Source organism: Pelophylax lessonae, assembly GCF_965119305.1.
Source record: "Pelophylax lessonae genome assembly, chromosome: 2".
Lineage (NCBI taxonomy): Eukaryota > Metazoa > Chordata > Amphibia > Anura > Ranidae > Pelophylax > Pelophylax lessonae.
In genome coordinates this window covers 542,269,594-542,294,599 of record NC_138769.1, presented here as the reverse complement: position 1 = coordinate 542,294,599, position 25,006 = coordinate 542,269,594, and the positions used below count along the sequence as shown (strand labels likewise).

Genomic DNA, 25,006 nt, shown 5'->3' with positions numbered 1-25,006 from the left:
ATTCAGTGCTTGTATTTTTTTTTTTCTTTTATGAATTTATAATTTTGTTATGTTGAAACATAGCTTTATAAACTGTGTCATTTTACAAACCTACATTGATTGCTATTTACCTTCCTACTAATTTGACTGATCAACCGATTTCATATAATTTATGGATCTTGGCAATTAAACACAATCATGTGCCTATTTACGGTCTACTTGTGATGATGCCGTTTTCTCATATTTGGCTAAGGACTGGTTTCACTCAGAAACAATATTTGAATTGATTTATCATGTTGAGGCTGCACCTTTAAATGTAAAAGATATGTTTATTATAGCACTTGAGTGTCATCTGCATATGTCTGTGCCTGCATGTTATTATTACCCTTCATATTGATATGTTTGAGTATATTTTGTTATACGCTTTACTTTTTATTATGGTCACCCAGTTTCCATTTCTTGTTCAGCAATTGCTTTTTCTATGAGCCTGTGTTTTAGTGGGTAAGTACTGTGTGTTTTGATTCTGTTGAAGAAAGGTTTCTATAGAACATGTTTATAAAGTATGCTTTAATATACATGTCTCTCGGGAGTTTCAATTACATAGCAGCAGTAAGTGGGTTAAAGAACAAAGCAACATGTTTTTTCCTTGACCAACATTTTTACTATTTTTAGGACCTGTACACATTTGTCTTCTTAAAACCTTTCCTCTCCCAGTCTCACTTCCTAGCTCTCTCTTACACCCTCATTTACAAACATTCTATGTATATCATCTTCTTATGCGGTATAATAAATTGTAGTTGTTTATCAGTCATAAGCCATGCTTTTCATCTACTCTTTTTTTCCTAAGAACTTATAGTCCCAGGAGTCAAGAAGACTACAATGGTATTTGGTGGCAGTTGGGCTCATTGCGCTGCAGTATAAATATTTGTTTCAGTTGTAAAGTACACAACTATAGTATTCAAATATCTGCAGAAGTAAATTTGGAATTGAGGTAGATAACCTACTGCAATGTTTGCCTTAGTGGTGGAGTGCCTAAAGAAGCTACTCTGGGGTTAATGTTTGAGACACCCATTTAAAACCATACTACTAACTTTTCTGCTGCAAAATCTGGGCTGAGCAGTTTGTTAAATTATTTGAGCCACCTATGTTTGTGATATGCTAGCTGTGCTTATAGTTCCCTATCTAATGAAACCCTTTTGTAAACCCTCGTCTCTCACAGCAATCTAACAACTTAGGCCCCTTTCACACTATCCGTCCGTCGGACGAATTCCATTTTTCTCAGCGGGGGATCGACCCGCCGATCCCCCGCTGAGCAGGAGGATGACAGCTGTGTCTCCACGCTGTGTGCAGAGACACAGCTGTCAGTTCCCCATGCATCTCTATGGGGTAAATCGGATGGGAACGGACCGTCGGTCCGTTCTCATCCATTCCGATCCGCTGGACGAATGGAAAATAGGGTTTCCATCCATCCAGATTTGACGGATCGGAACGGATGTCAGCGGACATGTCCGCTGACATGCGATTCCCCATAGAGATGCATTGGGGGGACCGTTCAGATCCGCCAAAAAAACAGACAGGCAGATCTGAACAGTCCGCCTGTGTGAAAGGGGCCTTAAGAAACATATTCTCTTTCAGTGACTGAACTTAGGGCTATCATAGGCTAAGCATGAGTCATTCTAGATGTGTAGTGTTAATATATTGTAAATAGAATGCGTTTGATTAAATAATTCAACTATCTACTGTTATTTCTAAAGGAATCTGCAATAAAAAGAGCAGTAGAACAAAATAGTGCCAGGAAACGATTGCTCATTAAACTAAGACAGGTTTATTTAACTTGTATTCATGGGCTGCGTCCACTGTAGAAGAAGCTATTAGTGTTAAAACTGTAGATTGAGTGATAACTTCACATTAATTGTTGTTTGGTTCCCTTTAGAATAATATTAGCTGCCAAGTTTACTTGCCAGCCAAATCCTGAGAAAATTTAATTATTCTGTATGTTGGAAACAATTGTACCAGTTTAATTCCTACCCAGAAGCAAAGTGTACCTGGAAACCTTAAAAAAAATATGTCAGTTATAGGAAAAAATTAAAAATAGTGTGGAAGATGATGGAAATAAAAATTAATTTTAAGTATAGTCTTTTAGGGCTCGTTCACAACATACATGCATAAAAACTGATGGGAAAACCATGCAGATTTCACTTGCGGAGATATGAGTTTACATCAGTTTTCATGCCCTTTGCAGTGAGTTTTTATGCACCTTGACATCAGTTATGTTCCCTGTTCACACCACAGTGTTTATGTCACGTCAGTTTTTTCCACGCAGAAAATTTCATCCACGTTGCAGATTCCTGCACAGAAATAATCTACACGTTATCCAAGGGTTGTGGTGTGAACAGAACACATAGAGAACAACAGTTTTTTTGGTGCCATTGCAGAACAGGTGCAGAAAAACTGTGTTTTCATGCACAATGGTATGTGTTGTTTATACAGGTAAATTATTTACTAGCTTTGGAATATGCATAATTTGTATTTCTAAATAATACAGTTTTAAATAAATACCTTAAAATAAGGCAAAGCTATTTTAAAGTTATTGACATATCATTAGTTACTGTCCCCTTTAGTTTGGACTTGGATATGTGTCAACTCCTAAATATGTGTATTACATTTGTGCTCATAAGTTTACATACCCTGGCAGAATTTATAATTTCTTGGCCATTTTTCAGAGAATATTAATGATAACACAAAAACGTTTCTTTCACTCATGGTTAGTGTTTGGCTGAGGCCTTTTATTATCAATCAACTGTGTTTACTCTTTTTAAATCATAATGACAACAGAAACTACCCAAATGATCCTGATCAAAAGTTTACATACCCTGGTGATTTTGGCCTGATAACATGCACACAAGTTGACACAAAGGGGTTTGAAGGTAACCATCCTCACATGTGATCTGTTTGCTTGTAAATAGTGTGTGTGTATAAAAGGTCAATGAGTTTCTGGATTCCTGACAGACCCTTTCATCCAGTGCGGCACTGACATTTTTGGATTCTGAGTCGTGGGGAAAGCAAAATAATTGTCAAAGGATCTGCGGGTAATGGTAGTTGAACTGTATAAAATTGAAAAGCGATAAAAAAAGATATGCAAGGATTTGAGAATGCCAATCAACAGTGTTCAAACTTTAATCAAGAAGCGGAAAATTAGGGGTTCTGTTGAAACCAAACCCCGGTCAGGTAGACCAACTAAAATTTCAGCCACACCTGCCAGGAAAATTGTTCAGGATGCAAAGAAAAACCCACAAATAACTTCAGGTGAAATAAAGGACTCTCTGAAAACGTGGTGTGGCTGTTTCAAGATGCACAATAAGGAGGCACTCTAAGAAAGATGGGCTGCATGGTCGAGTCGCCAGAAGAAAGCCATTACTACGCAAATGCCACAAAGTACCCCGCTTACAATATGCCAAACAGCACAGAGACAAGCCTCAAACCTTCTGGCACAAAGTCATTTGGAGTGATGAGACCAAAATTCAGCTTTTTGGCCACAACCATAAACGCTACATTTGGAGAGGAGTGAGCAAGGCCTATGATGAAAGGTACACCATTCCTACTGTGAAACATGGAGGTGGATTGCTGATGTTTTGGGGATGTATGAGCTACAAAGGCACAGGACATTTGGTCAGAATTCAGAATTCAAGATGAATGCAGTATGGTATCAAAAAATACTGGAGGAAAATTTGCATTCATCAGCCCGGAAGCTGTACATGAGATGTACTTGGACATTCCAATATGATAATGATCCTAAACACAAGGCCAAGTCGACCTGTCATTGGCTACAGCAGAATAAAGTGAAGGTTCTGGAGTTGCCATCTCAGTCTCCTGACCTCAATATTATTGAGCCACTCTGGGGAGATCTCAAACGTGCAGTTCATGCAAGACAGCCCAAGAATTTACAGGAACTGGAGGTTTTTTGCCAGGAATAATGGGCAGCTTTACCATCTGAGAAGATAAAGAGCCTCATCCACAAATACCATAAAATAATTCAAGCTGTCATTGATGTTAAAGGGGGCAATACACGGTATTAAGAACTGGGGTATGTAAACTTTTGATCAGGGTCATTTGCGTGGTTTCTTTTGTCATTATGATTTAAAAAGAGTAAACACAGTTGATTGATAATAAATGGCTTCAGCCAAGCACTATCCATGAGTGAAAGAAAAGTGTTTGTGTTATCATTCGTATTTTCTGAAAAATGGCCAAGAAATCATAAATTCTGCCAGGGTATGTAAACTTATGAGCACAACTTTATATGAAAACATCACCCTCAATTTAATTTTCAGTTCAAGAGCAATTTACTATAAATAACTATCTGGGAAATAAAAAGTTATAAATAAAAAGTTATTGGGCTTAGTAAATCAGATATATAGGTTTATTCACTAGCAATCGACAGTAAGCATTTGGTTCAGCACAAAAGGTACTTGTTTACTGGGCTCAGTTCAGCTACATGAATTTTGATTAGTTATGCTGAGTCACTTTGCAGTTAAGGTTCTGTTCCTTTCGTGAAGGAACAAAATAAATACTAGACAAAGCATAGTAACCTATAGTAAACATAAATCGAATCGACTTTTATTGGGCTCTTGTACTTTGCACATTATCTTTACACTTTTTATTGACATTTTTCTCTATAGCAGACAAAAATCCATGTAAGTGAGATACCTAGGTTACACATATATATTATCCTCAACCCTGCCAGCTAGTTCCTGAAAAAATTACTTTGCATGTCTTTTTTTGATTACCAACTATTTTTATTAGAGCTCATGATACAAAAAAGTTGAGAAATTACAGCAAAACGTACATGTATGTATATATAAGTATATGTAAGTATGTATATAGAACATATATCACAACTTACATTTTTTATTTATTTTTTATTATAAAATCAATCACGCTCCCAAAATCAAGAAGCAAAATAAAAAACGTTGTTAGAAAATACGCAATGTAAAAATACGCACAGTGCAGCCTCCCAAAAATAGGTTAGAAACCAAAAAATACCTCCAAACACATCCGAAAAAGTGTCTTCCACTGATCCTAATGAACTGCATTCAGTTATGCTGTCCCCACACTCAAAATGCAAGAATGGGTCAATAAGGTGTGGGCCAATCTCTGGCATGGGGTTGGAGCATCAAATAGGTTGGTAACAGAGGCACATTTGTAAAATCAGTGTAAGTTGTATCTCTGTAATTTGAGCTGTTTTGATAGTAGCCTTCTGCCAAATAGGTTTTAAAGCCTTAAAACTCCAAAAGGTATGGAGAAACATGCCCCAATCAGAACAAACTAGAACTCCTGAACCTTTGGGAAAATGGTAAGATACTTAGCAGGGGTAAGATACCATCATGTATGTAGCTCAATAACCATTTCTTTAATCTATAGAGTGTGCACTTTTTATTGGAAAGCATTTCTAACCAATCTTCAGCAGAAATATCCAGATTGGTTTCTAAATCCCATTGAACTGAGGAGGATTTACCCAAAAGATGCAGACCATTATTTTAACTATATAAGGTGGAGATGGTGCCTTTGTCCCTGGAGAAAGAAAGACATATACGTTTAAAATCAGAGTGAGCCTTCTCTGGTCTCTGGGCATAGTGAGAGTTAAAGAATGGCCTGATTTGCAGATATATTTTAAAATTCTTATTGTGGAAAACCTCAATGTTGTTGAACGTAAGAAAATGAGCACAAATGAGACTCCTTTGTCAAATATTCAAGTGTAACCAGATCTTGCTCCATACAGCGTGAAAAGTTTGATCTGGAAATATGTGCAGTGCAAAATTTGGGTTCCCGCAAAAAAACGGCCGAAGTTGGGTGGAGGGATGGGGCTTTGCAAGATAGCTTATATTTATTGCTATTTATTGTGATATAGTACCAGATGTAGTTATTGACATACCATTTAATTCAAGGAAGTTAAATCTCTGGGCCGAACAGAACTTGACAAGAGTAACCCAGGGAGATGAAACAGATTCACAAAGGCAGTTTTAAATCTTAACCACTGTATGTGGGAGGAAGATGCATGCCATCATGCCAACTTGCAAATTTGGTCGCAAAATGATAATGCCAGAGATTGGTCAAACCCAATCCTCACTGCAACTGAGGTCTATATACAAGTGATTTTCCATGGGGGGGGTCTTTTTCCCTGCCATACACGTTTACAGGCCTCTGTTTGAATAGTGCCAGTAGGGTAACGAGAGACATAAATTGGAGGGGCACTAAAAAAAAACAGCAATTTGGGAAGAATAGACATTTTGACAGCAACTATCCTGCCCAGGAATGACATATGATAGAATGATCACAATTTCAAGCATTGCTTGGTGCAGGACAATTAAGCAAAGGAGCTAAACCGATAACCAAATGTGGAAGTGATTACTGAAGTTGAAGCCACGGACACCAGCAATCGTGGGTGTTGAGAAATGAATTGGTAAGGCTACACACTTAGAAAGGTTAACTCACAAACCAGTAAAATCATTAAAGATCTTCAGAGTTACAAAAAGATTCAAGCGAGAAACCACTGGATCTGTCACAAACATCAAAACACCATCTGCATAAATACTCAATTCCTTTGCAGTATCCATTATTGTCAGAATCTAAGTTTGTCTGATCTTGCTAGTGGCTCAGTAGCTAACGCAAATAAAAAGGGTCACCCATGCCTCCTTCCATGCCCCAGGTCAAAGAAGTCTGAGTTACAGCCTGGAATTTTATGTTTCAATTGGTTGAAATTGAAGTTTACAGAAGAGATACATAAAGACATAAAGAACATAAAGTTCGGATAATATAGCAGATACAAACAGATGTTCAGTCTAAAGCAGGATTACATAAATCAATAGTTCTGAACCTGAGAATAACATTTGTAGTTCAAAATGGTATAGATAAACACTATAAGCTAAGTACATTTGAATGCCCTAGAGAAGGGGGAAGCGTAGGAGGAAGAGGGAAGGGGATAGGAAGCAGGGAAATACCAGCTTAACCGTATTAGCTACAAAAGTAAGTGACAAGTAGTTCACACTTGTACCTTAGAGACTTTGGGTGCCTCAGTCATTGCCACCATTTGGTTACAAACTTTTCTAGCCGCATACAATGGTTCAAAAGAGCCGCTCCAGGTGAATTGAAAAGAAACCCCTTGCTTGAACGGTGCAAGGGTGCCAGCACAGCCCGTCTATAGATGTTAAGGTCGGCAATAATACCAGAGATTGAAGGACATTTGGAAGGATTGGGAAACAGGGATTTCGGGCACAAGAGTTTTTTTAAAAAGATTTCTTTTATTCAACACAAAACTAAATATTTTAAAATCATAGAAAAATACAGGCAGATAATTGTGTATTAAGGACACAGTGAGACCACACAACAATGGTCTATGTTGTACAATATCTCAGTGCATAGAACTTATAGAAGTCGATTTACATACAGTTCAAAATACAAGATCATTGGTAGTCATATAATCCTTGGAAACGTATTGCTTGATATCAGAAGAACCGCCGACGGACACCCAAGCAGTATGGTGGCGGTCAGCGGGGTCGACTGAAAGTATAAGTTAACATTCACCATGTAATATATGACCTTTGCTCGACATGTTTCGCTTTCTTAGACAAAAAAGCTTCATCTGGAGCATATCATTTCTTTTGTCTCTACATATAGTAATCAGGCACATATCTCAATTTCCATAGAAAATTCTTTAACGAGGAGGACTGTGCGTTTTGGGAAGCTCAAAAAAGGCAATGTATAGTGACATAGTAGTGAGGGTAGTCACTCCATGTCTCATATCAAACTTGGGAAGGGACAGAGCTTAAATGTAGGGAGCGTATCTCCTCTGCTTGTATGTCGGCCCTTGCCACGCTGTTCCCAGTTTCCGCACAGTCCTCACCGGATGGGGAACCTCCACCATTCCACCATTTGATGGTGGAGGTTCCCCATCCGGTGAGGACTTCCCAAGTTTGATATGAGACATGGAGTGACTACCCTCACTACTATGTCACTATACATTGCCTTTTTTGAGCTTCCCAAAACGCACAGTCCTCCTCGTTAAAGAATTTTCTATGGAAATTGAGATATGTGCCTGATTACTATATGTAGAGACAAAAGAAATGATATGCTCCAGATGAAGCTTTTTTGTCTAAGAAAGCGAAACATGTCGAGCAAAGGTCATATATTACATGGTGAATGTTAACTTATACTTTCAGTCGACCCCGCTGACCGGCACCATACTGCTTGGGTGTCCGTCGGCGGTTCTTCTGATATCAAGCAATACGTTTCCAAGGATTATATGACTACCAATGATCTTGTATTTTGAACTGTATGTAAATCGACTTCTATAAGTTCTATGCACTGAGATATTGTACAACATAGACCATTGTTGTGTGGTCTCACTGTGTCCTTAATACACAATTATCTGCCTGTATTTTTCTATGATTTTAAAATATTTAGTTTTGTGTTGAATAAAAGAAATCTTTTTAAAAAAACTCTTGTGCCCGAAATCCCTGTTTCCCAATCCTTCCAAATGTAATTAGTTAATTGAGGATAGGGGCACACCCTAAGTTGGATACGTCATGGCCAAGATGGCTGCTATCTGTGGACACATGACTTGTAAAATAATTCAGAGATTGAAGGAGTTTCTGAGGCTTACCATAACCTGGTAATATTTAGCTTATCAGTGAATAGTAAGTGTAAAATGGCAACTCGGGAGTTGAGAGGGTATTTTTCTATGCCTACGTGAGCAGGGCAAGCGTGGGAGTAGGAACTGAGGGTATTTCAGATGTAGAGGGGATCACAGCCTGGAATTTTAATTCTAGTACGGGGGCCCGACTTCGATATGTATGCACAAACTCATCCTTAAATACAAATTTTGATAACACCAGGTCCAGGTATACCCAGAGCATGCTATCAAAAGCCTTGTGGATATCATGACTAAGGAAAAGTATCTGGGGAGATAAGATGGTTCCATCCTGGATAATGATCGTTGCCTGATGGATATTGTTTGTGATTTGTCTTAAGGGTTTAAAGCTGACTTTGCATGTTTAACCGTTTTCTAAATTAGTGTAAACAAACTTCTTAGATTTTTGGGGGTCCCTCCAAAGAGCACATAACGTTTTGCCTTGATTTAAAAAAGAATGGAAATATTCTCTATTACCAACATTGCAGAATATAGTAAATGCATAGGCATTGGATATGCATGGTCTGTCATAGGCAAGCGATACTGCAGATTCCAGCTACAGCAACAACAGGGTCAAATAGGGAGTTAAAAAAAAAAGCACAGTGGGGACTTCAGATATTCTTAAACAGTTGGTAATTTCAGTGACAGATTACAAGTTTATTTTTCTTCTTTTCCTTCCTTGTTCTGCCAGGTTATCAAAAGATTGCAGTGAGATCCAGTAAAGTGTGTTTTGTAGCAGATCTGTCATCAATCAGCCTAGGATTGTTCCAAGCTCTCCATGCCATTCCTTTTAAAGTGGGGCACAAGCTGTTTGGCTCTGTGACATCTCAACTTTCTAAATGCTGTTGCCCAAGTATCACTGAGGGATTCACAATTCCTGTGCTTCTGTAGGCCAACAAAACATAAAATAAGTAGTTGCAAGTATGGAAAGTATGGTGCGTGATAGAGGTATACTGTTCAGTATAGAATTCCTGCCCAGAAGTCTACAATGTCCCCTGCATTCCAGCCAAAGTCTTGTTTGCTACTTCACTAATGTTAATGTCAGAATCGCAAAGCTTTAAAATAGCTTCACGAAAGCATAGATAAATCGCTGTCAAATCAGAATCTAGTGATAAATTAAAAAAAGTAAAAACACTAGTCATATGTTTCCCATATTCTGTCCAAATTCTATTTTTCAACAGCTGGTTTATTGCTGAAATATATCTATTCCTGCAGTTTATAATATAAAGTGATACAGCCACAGTTCTTGTTTCAAATTTCCTGTATATATGATAACAAAGCAGCATTAACATATTTTTTATGTACCTTAGCCTTATATAGATGCAAGAGGACACATGAACTGTAGTGTAAGGAAACCTGTCTAAGCAGTAATGCAGAAGGGCAGAGATAATGTAGTATGTTCTCCTTGTAAAGTGCAGGGAAAAAAGAAAGTTGATACCATCTCATTTGGTCCTAATAATGCTGCCAGGTTTAATGTAGGAATGCAGCATGCAGCTTTTCACCTTGTTGACATCTAATTTCTCTACTGACAAAGGGCTCATTCCCAGGAGAGACTTGCAGTTTGGCATCTTTTAAGTCATGTGAGGAGAATACACAACACACTCCACATATAGCTTTCATTATGTGACAAATGCCACAGCAATTCCCATGAAAAATGTAGAAGGTTCTCCCACAGGGGCTTCTCTTGTTCATCTGTACACATTGCAAGAGAAGGCTGTAATGAATGTTCAAAGGCCTATTAAAACAGCATCTCGAGCCACAGTGGTTTACAGGCCTAATCCATCTTGTATAAAATGTAGCAGACATTAGTTTACCTAGTACACTCAGTGCTATCTTCTTATCTGAACACTGGATCAGTTCTACAACATAAGAATAGTTAACAGAAGCAAGGTATCAGGAATCAGACGAATTTGAGTCGTTCATGGCTAGTGTAAGAAACAGGCAATTTTGAACTGGAGGTCTGTTTATGTAAGAAAGACTGTTTGTGTGACGAATCTTTCATACAAAAAGACCTCTAGAAATACTAGCAGTTACAAACACATTCTTCTTTTTAGCTGTTGTATTATTTTTTTTTTTTAATCTTTGGCAAACATTAAAAAAAGGCTCAAGCATGTCCTGTGCCTGAAAGCATATTAAATGGGAATAGACTATATAAACTATAGAGTGAAAAAACATCTGACTATATTTGTGTTTTCTTTTAATATTAAACCGTTTTATTGTGCTGCATTTTACCTAAACTATGGCACAGAGGCTACATCAATCAAAAATGGCAGCCTCCGGTTTTAAAAAGTGACAGATAAAAAACAAATTTAAAAACAGACTTCAAATTCCACACCTTAAAGTTAACCAAAAATAAATAATAAAGCTTGAGCCCACAGAAAAAAAACCTCAAGATACAACTTCTGTAAAAATATCTACTTTTATAGGGCTTCCAAAGAAATTATGATATATATTTTTAGAAAACAATAATGAAAAATAGCTGACTCATATGCAGCTAATTGTATAACAAATAGGTTAAAAAAAAAGTATACCTACTAAAGCCCAGGATACTCCCAAATGATCTTCAAAATATATTTAAGTACATCCTACAGTATAAATAAGTGAATCAAAAACTTATATCAAATATACAAATAAGGATGTAATATTAATTTACCAATGGTGTTGGTACTCTTTCAGAATAGCAGCAGTGCCTTAAAGGCTCTGTGAGTGAAATGGTCAATCATACAATCACTAGGACACCTGTAGAATAGCAAATCAACAATATGCTGACTCATCCATTTCTTCCACTGACAAATTAGAGTGGTATAATCATCCAGATTGTATTCCAAGAGGTCTCAGTAAAAGCTTACTCTGTTGCTGAGGATGTAGCGCAGTAAAAGGTTGAAACCAGCAAATCAAGGTGACATAGGTCATTTATGAATGTCCAAATATACACATTGACAGAGACCACCAAGACAATATACTGTATATGATAGTATGTGCCACATTATTTAGTCTCTAGGTAGATTTAACCGGTCTTAAGTAGTATACAATGCCCACGTGCAGATTTCTACAGTGACAACGTTATATGCATAGCTGGTACAGTTGGTATATCATTATCCAATGTCCAGGTCGATTTAACTTATCAGTAGTGTTTAAATGTCCACACGCAGACTTCTAGGGACCACCAGGACCTTATATGCATAGCTTTGATGCCCCCTCCCCCCAAAATAGTTAGGAGCTCATTAAGCAGGTGGCCAAAGTTGAGGCAAATATACAATGGTCCCCTCACTCAGAGACTCAAATAATAAAGACTTTATACCAGGTGTAAAAGTAAGAGTCCATAAAAGGACATTGAAAGCACCACCACTGGATCAAATGGGAGAAAGAATGATTTCTTACCAGTTTCATTGGTGACCCAACTTCTTCAGAGACTGTCCAGTCCAGAGTGCTATACCACATCCCTACACCGGGGGACTTTTTTTTTTCAATTGGGGGCTAGTAAAAAACTGCTTACTGTCTTTTTTTAAACTACACTTTTCCTTTAGCTGCTTGTCATCAGTCAAAAAATGCCAATATTCTTGGTGTATATTTAAAACATCTTGGAAAGAAGTAGTATACTGTATGCAAAGACATGTCTCATTATCTTGAACCTGTTGCTGACCATATGACAGGTCCTCCCTGCTACTTTCCTTGGCCTTCATATAGGTTATAAACAATCATTTACATTTGTATATTTGGTTGATCTTTTGACATGTCTTAAAAGGTTTCCTCCATGAATGCTGGTGCCTGGTGTTTATGGCCCGTTTTTCCAATTTGTTTCTCCCTCTTATGCTTCCTTGTGGCTAAGCCTGCCATTTGGAGCCGTAATACCCCTTTCTAGGCACCTAGGGAAGTAATTATTGTGGGGAATCGGAAGAAAGTGGGATATCCTGGTTTGCAGGGGAAAAAATGATTAGGGAGCCAAGTTTGGCATTCTCTACCCCTTTGGACATCATCTTTGCCATCTGGTCTAGTATTTAGGGATGTGGTATTGCACTCTGGGCTGAACAGTCTCTGAGAAAGTTAGGTCACCAATGAAACTGGTAGGACATCAGTCTTCCATTTGATCCAGTGGTGATGTCCTCTGATGATGGAAGGACTCATTTTACACCTGGTATGAAGTCTTTATGATTTGAGTGTCTGTTTGAGGGAGGGAGCTATTGTATATTTGCCTCTACTTTGATCACCTGCTTTAATAGGCTCCAAACTACTTGGGGTGACATCTAAGCCATGCATATAAGGTTTTGGTGGCCCCTGTAGAAATCTGCATGTTGACATTTGAGCACTACTAATGACAGGTAAAATCCACCTGCAAACTGGATGATGATGTACCAACTGTACAAGCCATAAATATACTGTAAGTTACACACCTAAGCCATGCATATAAGAGGTCTCAGTGCTCCCTGTAGAAGTCTGCATGTGGATATTCATACACTGCAGATCAGAGGCTAAATTCACCTGTATCACTGACAGGTTAAATCCACTTGGAGTCTGGATGATGATACACCAACTATACAAACCATACATATAAGGCCTTGGTTGTCCCTATAGAAATCTGCACATTGACATTTGTATACTACTAAAGACCGGTTCAACCCACCTGGAGACTACATTATGTTGGATAAGCTACTACCATATACACTATATTAGGGACGCCTGCCTTTACACACACATGAACTTTAATGGCATCCCAGTCTTAGCCTATAGGGTTCAATATTGAGTTTGCCCACTCTTTGCAGCTATAACTGCTTCAACTTTTCTCGCAAAGGCTCTCAACAAGGTTTAGGAGTGTGAGTATGGGACTGTTTGACCATTCTTCCAGAAGAGCATTTGTGAGGTTAGGCACTGATGTAGACGAAAAGGTCTGCCTCACAGTCTCCACTCTAATTCATCCCAAACGTGTTCTATCTGGTTGAGGTTAGGACTCTGTGCAGGCCCAGTGCCATTTTACTGAATGGGCACGATGGGCAGTTGCCCAGGGCCCCACTTGCTCGGGGGCCCCACCTGTCCAGCGACCCAGCCCCAGCCAAGCATTAGTCTTGATTCCCATGTGCATCCCGCTGCCGATCTTAGCAGGTGGCAAGCGCCTGTCGGCCCTGCGCTGCTGTCAGGCTACTTGGGCTGTGGAACAGGCACACACAGGACAGTTGAGTCTAACTCCCATTCATGTGTGTGTTCACCAAACCCAGCCGCCGAACTTGGAAGCTGTCATTAGCCTAGCACTGCTGTACCAATAAATATAGCCTTATCGATAATTTGCATTTTAATTCTCATGTGTGATCGTGTAGGCAGGGCCCCAGTGCACTGCATTGCCCGGGGCCCCTTAATGCTCCTAAGATGGCACTGTGCAGGCCAGTCAAGTTCCTCCACCCCAAACTCGCTCATCCATGTCTTTATTTACCTTGCTTTGTGCACTGGTGCGCAGTCATGTTGGAATAGGAAGGGGTCATCCTCAAACTGTTCCCACAAAGTTGGAAGAATGAAATTGTGCAAAATGTCTTGGTATGCTGACACCTAAGAGTTTTCCTTAACTGAAACTAAGGGGCCAAGCCTAACCCCTGAAAACAACCCAACACCATAATCCCCCTCCACCAATTGATTTGGACCAGTGCACAAAGCAAGGTCCATAAAGACATGTATGAGCGAGTTTGAGGTGGAGGAACTTGAATGGCCTGCACAGAGTCCTCACCTCAATCTGATAGAACACTTTTGGGATGAATTAGAGCTGAGACTGCGAACCAGGCCTTCTTGTACACATCAGTGCCTGACCTCACAAATGCGCTTCTGGAAGAAGCCCCATAGAAACATTCCCATAGACACACTGCTAAACCTTGTGGACACCATTCCCAGAGGAGTGGAACATGTTAAAGCTGCAAAGTGTGGGCCAACTCAGTATTGAACCATACAGACTAAAGCCCCGTACACACGCGCCGAAAATTGGCAGGGAATTTTCGGCCAACGTCCGATCTGCCGATTTTCGGCTTGTTAATATGATGCTTCCGACAACCAACTCCGACTTTTCGGCCGAAAAAAATCTGGTGTGCAGACTATAAAAATTTTTTTGGCCATCAACACAACGGCCGAATTTCGTGCAGTCAGTACAGATTTCGACAGGGAAAAATCTGATGAGCAAGTCCGGGCATGCTCAGTGAAGAAAAAACACAAAGAAAACAAACCAACACATGACATCAGTTCTGAAGTTGAATTTTGTTGGCCGAGAAAATTCGTGTGCAGTCTAGGCACATTCCAACCATCAAAACACAACTTGGACAAAAGTCGGACGATCGGTCGGCTGATAATCGTTGCGTGTGTACGAGGCCTTAGACTGGGATGCCATTAAAGTGCGTGTACAGGCAGGCATCCCAATACTTTTGGTAATATAGTGTATATTGTCTTGGTCAAAACTACAAACTTCATCATATTGGATTAAGATTTATAAAAGAGGTAACCTTTTACTGTATAAAGGATTGAATTAACGTAAGCAAAATGCACAAGAAATCACACGCAAGGTCCCCCAATAAGGAATAGATGACTTTTAGGAAACTTTTAAGGATGACCTTTAAGGAAGGTATATAAAACGGGGATGCTTGCCTACTACTGGCCCTTTTTTCTAAAGTAAAGTAGAGCTGATACACACTCCTGACCAGTTCACCGATGTGATGGGTGAGGACTCCCTACACCACTGTGCCATCTTGTGGAAGGAGCCCATCTTCAAAGGAATACTGCTGATCAAACCTGAGGATGCCACTAGTCTTTCATAGTCTGCATTAGCTAGCCACACAAGATGGTTGGCTACCCTAGGGATGCGAGTCACTCTCAGGGTAGAGAGAAGTATGTTATCAAAAAGTAGTGTGTATAAGTAACAAGTCGTTATTGCGGATAAAAACAATGTTCACTTTAAACTTTATACCAAAAAAGCATGAATATAATTTCTTGTTGTTTTATCTATTTTTTTCTTTAAAAGTCATGTTAACTTGGTATTTTTCCTAAGTCACAGCTGAGTGCAGCAGTTTGCAATATTCAATCTGCCAGTGAATGAAAACTGGGAGATCTGATGGATAACTGTTACGCAAAATGATGCATATATTAACTAAATACAATGTGTTTTATTAGTGGTGCATGTATTTTGTTATTTTTTGTAGGAGCTCCGAAATGCAAACAATGAACAGCTCATGGGTATCCGGAGAGAGGAGGAGATGGAGATGTCAGATGATGACAGCAGTGATGTCCCCAGCAAGAAAACCAAAGTAGATGATACAGGTGAGAACAATACCATAGTGTCTTGTGTTATAGGACAGCAGTAAGACATAAAATTGATAAGCTTGTGATCAATCCATAATCCATTATAACAGGTGTGGAAAAAAAATATAGTGGTCTCTTGGAGTGCACTTGGATTTTTCTTACATTTAAGCCATCATTAGTCATTATCATTGGATGACTTGTCCCCTGAAGTACCACAATAGAGGAATACTTATGTGTTAAAAAATGGCATATCGTTCAAACCATGCATGCATGTTGGCTTCTTCACCAATCAATATTTTATGAAGCAGACAATTTATTTTATAAAATTTAGTGACACTATAAACAGTTGTAAATGTATATGGATAAACAGTGGGATCCCTGGCATTGGATCTTCCCAGAAAATCTTAAGATCAAAATGATAGAGAACGGGCATAGTTAGTCTTGTTGAAAAAAGACAAAAGTCCATCTGGTTCATCCAATAGAACAGTCCCAGTTTACAGTCCCTCCACTATACAGTACACTAAGCAGTTTACCAAAAATAAAAACCTCTAGACGGTTCAGGTCAGGATGAGCTTGTGTGCAGTTGTTACCAGATAGACAATTAGGTCCTAACATTTAATCTAATGATTTTCTCTTAAATCATTGTACTGCTCTATCCCATCAGTAGCTCCTCGGTTGACGGTAATGTTCACAGTGTGAGAACATAAAACCAATATTCCAAAATGGAACCCATAAAAACACCTGTTTAAAAAAATTGTAAAACATACTTTAAAGCTTCAGATGAACAGCATTCAAAATGGCATCCTGCATCACTCCTGGCTCTGGTCCAATGCATTTCATCCTATGGAAGGTCATCCGGGGCTGATAGTGTGATGTTAAAAATAAGATTTTTTTGTAGGTATACAGTGCCTAACCCCTCCAAAAAACAATGAGTAAATCACTCCCTCCAGAAAATGTACCTACTCCTCCTGGGTCTATCCGCTATCCTCCAGCACACTAATGACGTCAATTCAGAAGCAGATACTGTGTGATGTATACCTGGAACCTGACCAAAACATTTTGGAGGAGCCAGGAGTGAGGGAGGATGGATGCTGTTCATCTGAAGCATTAATATATGTTTTTATTATTATTTTTTAAAATAAATGTTTTTTATGGGTTACCATCTGTTTTATGTTCTCACACCCACAATGTGTGCAGTACTATCAACAGAGGAGCTACTGGGGGTGATTAAATAGTTGGACCTAAATGTCCTATATGGTCACACAAGCTCATCCTGACCTCCTATCATTTATAAGCCTTAACCTTTGGTAAACTGCTTTGTGTACTGTCTGGTGGAGGGGCTGCTCACTATCAGGTATTTTAGGGATTTTTCTGGAAAGATCCAATGCCAGGTACCCTTCTGTTGTTTACCCATATCAATTTGACTGTTTATGGCACCATCTATTTATCTTCTTTGTTAGAGGAATTGTGTATACCATTTCAGGTATGCAGCATATTATTTTTGTATTACTATAGAAAGTGCAGGTTTTCATTTTATTGTGAGACAGTCTGATCTGTCATAGTATGGAGAATTGTCTGTGTTGTCTCATTATATTCAAATTTCTATTCTACAACTGTTATTTTGTAGTGTAGGGTTGGATCAGAGTGGTTGATGTGGGCCAATGAGCAGTTCATGTTATTTATTGATAAACAAGGTTTACTGCATGCAGTGTTATTTTGACGTCAAGTTCGATTTAGTTTTCGTCATAGTCTTTTAAATAAAATGTAATTTTGGGTTGTCGTATTTTAGTTGATTAAAATCTCCAGTACATTTTTGTCTACTAAAATCGAATGGGTTTCATAAAATTGTAATGCATTATTTAAGCCTTTCTCTAAAATTTTCGAACTCCTTATATACTCCTGAAGCAAAAATCCAAAAACATGTAGTGGGAACGGAAAAGTAAATGGGAGTGAGGGGCAGAGAACTGGTCTGGGGAGGCTGTTATCTGCTACCTTGCTGGGAGGGGAAACACTCACCATGTGGTTTGGAGGCCATTGTTCTAGAACTCCTAGGCAGCGGCCAGGCAGACAGAGGGAGTCTGCGTCTTTCAGTCAATACAGCTTGTCAGGAGGCTGAGGCTTTATTAGACAAGTGGAGCTCCCAGGAAAGCTGAAGTTCAGGTGGGTAAACATTCCTCCCTCACATTAGCGTGTCATTTTTATTCGTTGTTAAAAACTGAAATCGATTTCCATCATAGTTTTTGTCAATTGACTTAATTCAGATTTTATTTTTGTATAGTTTTTTGTCACTGAAAACTATGATGAAATTTTTGTCAACTAAATTTACCCTGACCGCAGGTCTGTGTTGCATGTAACACCCAGATACTTAACGTCATCTTTTAAGCTTGTCTAATAAATGACAGATGGATTAGTGGTTGCTTTGTGCAATACAGTCTTATTTTAGATACTTTCTACACCTCCGGACCAGTGTGGAGAATAATAAAGCCTAGAGTTTTGTGTGCGTTTTCTTTTCATTAACATGATATAGCCATTTTATTTTGGTTACTAACCGCATCAGGGATTCTTTTATACAAAACAAGGTCATTTTTTATGAACCTCTTCAGTATTATTACCAAATCTTATTATATTGCATACCTTTACATGGCCTCCAAATTTGATTTCTTTATGAGCATCAGTATGTTATCAATATCACTTTCCAGTGCCTTACCAAGTGTATTACCAGGTCCACAATGGCTGCCAATAGATTGGATAAAGGAAAGTTGGAAAGCAATTAGATGTCAGCATAAAGCCTGTGTGCAGATATGTGTGTTAAGGCAGCCTATAAAATATGCTGAACTCATTTCCCATATTACAAAAATGACTCTTGCAATGAAGCAATTGTGTAGAATAGAAATGTAAGTCAGATCATTTTCCATTACATTGAGGATGGGAAGGCAGATGAAACCAGTGTTCTAATTCCACATCGCCAATGCTATTATATAGATTACATTTTGTTATGTTTTCAGACTGATAAGGTTTTATGTCGGATCATTACATAGGAGGATTGATGTAATCCCTTTTTCTTAACAGGTTTTTAGAACACATAGGCAATTTTTTTTTTAATGCGATAAGAGACAAAGTTGCTATGGAAAATGCCATAGCAACCTAACATTTTCACAGAGCCAAGCAGCCACTTGTGACAGCAGTCCAAATTTACATTTATTTTACTGTCATTTTATCAGTGTTGCAGGTATTTCATTTTGACATACTGTTGAATTATGCGTTTTCTGTCTATCCCAGGGAAAATTAACAGCACAGTGTTACAGAGAAAAATTCACTGCAATAGTAACACATTGTGTATATTTAAATAGGCATACACAGACAAGATAAGCAGAATATTTAAAGCAGGGATAATAAACAGAATGTGTAAGATAAGCTACTCCGTTCCAAGGTGACAGTGATTCACCAAGGTACTGTTAGGTTTTTCTTTAGCCAGTTCTCCTTAAAGCAGAGTTCCGTCTCCCCCTTCACCCCCCTCCAAAAATTAAAAGTCAACAGCTACACATACTGTAGCTGCTGACTTTTAATATTGGGACACTTACCTGTCCTGGAGTCCAGCGATGTCTGCACCGCAGCCGATGTTTCCATCAGCTGTCGGGTGCTGCCTCCGCCATTGCCAGTAAGGGAACCCGGCAGTGAAGCCGTGCGTCCCTACTGTGCATGCGGGAAGCACGCTGCGCATTCCTATTGGCTCGGCAGCGGAGGAGGGAGGAGGGGGCCGAATTTCCGAGCAACGACGCCGCAACGCCGTATCCCGGAAGTGGGGAAGGGTACCTGTCAAAAACAGGTACCTGTTCCCCCTCCCCCCCTGAAAGGTGCCAAATGTGGCACCCGAGGGGGGGAGGAAACAAAAGAGCGGAAGTTCCGCTTTAAATAAGGGAAGTATTAAAATTGTAGCTAAAAGGTTACTACAGGTTTGTTAATATGCATCAAGTACTGCAGTATTGGGCTATTGTGTAATATTTTTAACTTATTGATACCAAAGCTAAAAACAGTTTTACCTTAATGCGTTTCTTGAATTAAGGTAAAAAAATGTTTTATTGCTCTCTATCCTCCCCCTTCCTCTTTACACAGGGACTCGAACAACAGCAGCCATTGAGTGTTACTGCTGTCAATCAAATAGAGGAGGGGGGGCGGGGCTAAGTCCCACTGTGTGTGTCTATGAAACACAGCTCCATAGACACACAGCTTAGGAGCAAGCAGACACCGTGTGCCTCGATAGCAAACAGTTTGCTATGGGGACACACTAAGGAGGTGCCAAGATCGCCAATGGAAGACCTTCAAAGAGGAGGATCGGAACCGCTCTGTGCAATACCATTGCACAGAACTGGTGAGTATAACCAGCTTATTTTAATTAAAAAAAAATAACTTTAGTAACGCTTTAAAGATTTTTTCTGCAAAAAATGTCTAATTACCTGCAATCTTGTAGGGCACCTTATTTAAAGCGCTGGTTCACCCAAAACTGATTTTAGTTGTAATTTGATGTGTATCTAAAGCCTTTTTTAGTTTTAAATTGAGTGGGGAACTATTTTTATTGCTCTCTGTGTCCTATTTAGGAGATTTCCATTAATTTCCTGTTCAGAGACAGAACAGCAAATGGAAGAAGATTTCTTCAAAAGGACCAGAAATTCCCTCTTAGACAATTGTGACTGAAACAAGTGTCCCCATTGGCAGATTTCTCTTCTTTGCCTGTTCTCTTGACAACTGTGGCATTTTGGATTTCCCAACCATTTCTGTCCTGGTCACCAAGACAAATAGGGAAAGAGAATCTTTACAGTGGGGAAAAGAACACAATAAAAATACTTTCAAGTTTTAGATATACTTTAACCACTTAAGCCCCGGAAGATTTTACCCACTTCCTGACCAGGGCCTATTTTGCGATTCGGCACTGCTTGACTTTAACGGACAATTGCGCGGTCGTGCGACGCTGTACCCAAATGAAATTGACATCCTTTTTTTCCCACAAACAGAGCTTTCTTTTGGTGGTATTTGATCACCTGTGCGATTTTTTGATCATGCGCTATAAACAAAAAAAGAGTGACAATTTTTGCAAAAATAACAATATTTTTCACATTTATTTATATGAAATTCCCCCTAAAAAAGGGAAAAATCAAAATTTTTTAACATTTTAGGTCAATTTGTTTTCTGCTACATATGTTTGGTAAAAAAAATCGCAAAAAGCGTATTTTGATTGCTTTGCGCAAAAGTTATTGCGTTTACTAACTAAGGGAAAGGTTTTTTTCTTAATGAGTAATGGCGGCGATCTGCGATTTTCTTTTTTCGGGACTGCGACATTGCGGCGGACAGATCGGACCCTTGACTGACATTTTTGACACTTAGGGGTACCAGTGACATTACTACAGTAATCAGTGCTATACATATGCACTGTTACTGTAAAAATGACACTGGGAGGGAAGGGGTTAACTTTATTGGAGAGGGAGGGGTTAAGTGTGTCCCTAGGGGCGTGCTTCTAACTGTGATTGGACATGGCTGTGTGTGTAACAGCAGAGATCAATGGTCCTACATAGCAGGACCATATGATCTGTGCTTTTACACAGGGGAGAATGACAGGCGGCTTTGTTTACATTAGCCGCCTGCCTTTCTCCCTCTCCACCTTGATGATCGCGAGTGACCGGCGGACATCGGGTCCGCCGGTCACACGCGCGAGCTTCTTAGGGAACGAACGGGGGCGGGAGCGCGCCTCCGGCGGCGTGCGCTCGCCCCCTATTGGCTCCCAGGCTAGTGACGTACCGGTACATCACTTTGCCTGGGAGGGGCTGACCGCCGCCGTATATAGTCGGGCGGCGGTCGGCAAGTGGGTAAGGCAGTATTAAACCCAAAAGCAAACATTTATTATATTGCAGTTTACCAAATCTTACATGTGTTGGCTGCATTAGTTTTCTTTTTTAGGCTTTCTTTCTTCTATTTTCTTCTGGTGAACCAGCCAGCAATTCAGTTGTTTTGCAAAAGCACAAACTCTCCAGCAGAATGCATCAGTTTACATGGATGAGACTAACCACTTAACACTGGCAGGGGTCATTATAATTATCAGATTTTCACAGTGCACCGTTTATTAGATATTTACCGTATATGCAGCTGATGACGTCATCGGCGCATGCGCTCTGAAGGAACAGCCATCTGTGCCATTTCTTCAGAGCCCTGTGCTGTGACCGGCGTCACTCGCGCGCATGTGCAGGAGTGACGTCACCCGACTCCGGCCAGTCACACAGTCCGAGTCCGCGGACACCGAAAGAAGACGGGTGACAATGGATGCGGCCTTCAGCAATCACAACGCGGGCTTCATTTGCAGGTAAGTTTCACATAATGGACTAGTATGTGATGCATACTAACCCATTATGCCTTTAATTTTGCAGGTCAGAAAAAAAAGCAACACTTTACTTCCTCTTTAATACCGCTTTAATTCTGGTCAACTGAATCAGCCCCCGGCTTCTAATATTTTTTGTAATAATGGTGAGAATTCTGCGCTGTAACCAGGATTTTATCACAAATTCTACTAGATTTTTATTTTTTTTTGTCTCCCAGCTGTCTCACTGCTTACTGACACTGGCACTCCCCTGCCATGAGAATACACTGATCAATGCCGCAGCTGTATGGCTGCAAGTGCTGTTCGAATGGAAATTTTCGTAGAATTCGTAGAAAAAGGAATTTCAATCCATGTATGGCCAGTTTTAGAGTGTCTTAAAGATTATGTAAAACCTGAACTCTTTGGGATAGAATAGAGATTGATTGAGACCTTATCAGTTTTTTTTTTTCCTCTTTATGTCCCAACAGGGATAGTATCCTTCACTTTCTGTCCTAGAGATCCAAACAAATGTAAATAGGAGTAAAAATATTCTATTAGACAGCTGTCACTAACAACAGGCCTCCACATAGAAGTCTTCCCCTCACCTTTTTTTGATTCAAAAAGTTTAGATTTTCCATCACTTTTGATCCAGAGATATTAGTCAACAATACAGATATAGAGGCTGAATTTCCCGAATGGGGGAAACACAAATATATGTGACCGTTATTTAAATCTTCCATATTCTGCCCAACTAAAATAAAAAAATTGGTTTTAAAGGTTTTACATACAGTTTGCAATATTGGGAAACTACCTGTATATACATATTACTTATCCAGTGACATACAGTATTGTGCAAAAGTCTTAGGCAGGTATGATACCAGTAACAGTAGTCGACTCCTAACCTGGAAGAGGCTTAATCACGTATCTATAGGTGACTGAGCCTGCCTGTGCTGCCCCGCCACAGTAAATGTACTTTGGCAGGTGGCAAGTGATTAATAAAATGTATACTTCAGAATCATTTTCAGAATTGTACAGTGCTGTGTAAAAGTTTGTTGTAGAAAAAAGCTGTAAATCAAGAATGCTTTCAAAAATAGAAGTGTTAATAGTTTCTTTTTATCAATAAACAACATTGAAAGTGAATGAACAGAAGAGAAATCCAAATCAAATCAATATTTGGTGTGACCACCCTTTGGCTACAAACCGCATCAATTCTCCTAGGTACACTTGTACACAGTTTTTGAAGGAACTCGGCAGGTAGGCTATACCAAACATCTTGGAGAACTAACCACAGATCTTCTGTGGATGGAGGCTGCCTCAAATGTTTCTGTCTGTTTATGCAATTGCACACAGACTCAATGATTTTGAAATCAGGGCTCTGTGGGCATCAAATCATCACTTCGCGGATTTGTTTTTCTTCACACTGAAGATAGCTCTTAATGACATTGGTTGTATGTTTGGGGTCATTTTCCTTCTGCAGAATAACACAATAATAATAATAATATTATCACATGCTTCCCTTATGACCAAACAAAAAATTTGGTGCAAAACACCTATCTCCTGCGCTCTGAATGGGTAATCTTCTAACCACGTCCAGCCACACTAATGCGGCTACCAAAGACTTTCTACTTGGCTTTGCTTGGATACTTCAGCCTTGTAGCCCCTTTTCAAGACCAGGGTAGTCTGAGACCACTAAAATAAAAAAACAAACACAAGGGCGCACCGGCCTAGTGCATTATCTTCTATAAAGGTTTTATTAAATAAAAGGTATAAAAATACTCACAAACAGAGTCTTGATAAAAGAATATCAAATGGATACAGTGCCAACCAACCGCATCAGAACCACAAGGTATAGCGTCCTCTGAAGCTAGGCTTACGCGTTTTGAGGCATTGCCTCTTCCTCAGAGCCTGTTTGTGAGTATTTTTATACCTTTTATTCAATAAAATCTTTATAGGGGATAATGCACTAGGTTTTTTTATTTTAATGCTTCCCTTATGGTATGGCATGATGGATTAGTATCTGCTGAGGATGCCATTGATCCTGACCAAACCTCCAGCTCCATGTGCAGAAATGCAGCCCCAAACTTGCAAGAAACCTCCACAATGCTTCACTGTTGCCTGCAGACATTCATTATTGTACTATTTTCCAGCCCTGCATGAACAAACTGCTTTTTGCCACAGCCAAATATTTCACATTTTGTGTCTCCTTAGTCCAGAGCACTTGCTGCCATTTTTCTGCACTCAAGTTCCTATGTTTTTGTGCATAGGACATGGAAACAAGGCTAAGTGACTCAGCTATGCATGTCTGTTCCTGGGTCCTCATTCGTTCCAGCGCTCGTCTGCAGCGGCTCTCTTCCCTCACTTCCTGGTCTTACGGGCTTTGCCGAGTTCCTTCAAAAACTGTGTGCAAATGCACTAAGAAGAACTAAAGAGAGTATTGTTGTTTTAAATGCAACCTCCTCTTCTTGCATCCCCTGCTGGCATTTTTTGCTCCTCCTCTCTAGCCACTTCCTATGGGGGCACTCATGCAGGCTCCATCCCGGGCCTCAGTGTCGGTGTCTATAAAGACAGACAAAGGGCTCAGCCCTGCACCCGCTCCCTTGTCACTGGCTTTGATGGCTCCCACTGTCTCAACAAAGTCAGTAAAACCAGGAAGTGAGGGGAGAGCGCCACTACAGACGGGCACAGGACTGGATTCAATATGATTCAACTCTCTTGACTTCCACCATTTAATCGCGCAC

The 25,006-nt window shown here is 39.6% G+C and overlaps 1 protein-coding gene across 2 annotated transcripts in view; it reads left to right on the top strand.

The window, feature by feature from the left end:
- The window catches only part of ENOX1 (ecto-NOX disulfide-thiol exchanger 1), a 321,535-nt gene that overhangs the window by 187,133 nt on the left and 109,396 nt on the right, over positions 1–25,006 (top strand). For both annotated transcript variants that reach the window (XM_082245942.1, XM_082245941.1), the window contains exon 9: positions 15,826–15,943. In XM_082245942.1, the coding sequence (XP_082102068.1) occupies positions 15,826–15,943 (118 nt within the window). The remainder of the gene's footprint in view (positions 1–15,825; positions 15,944–25,006) is intronic.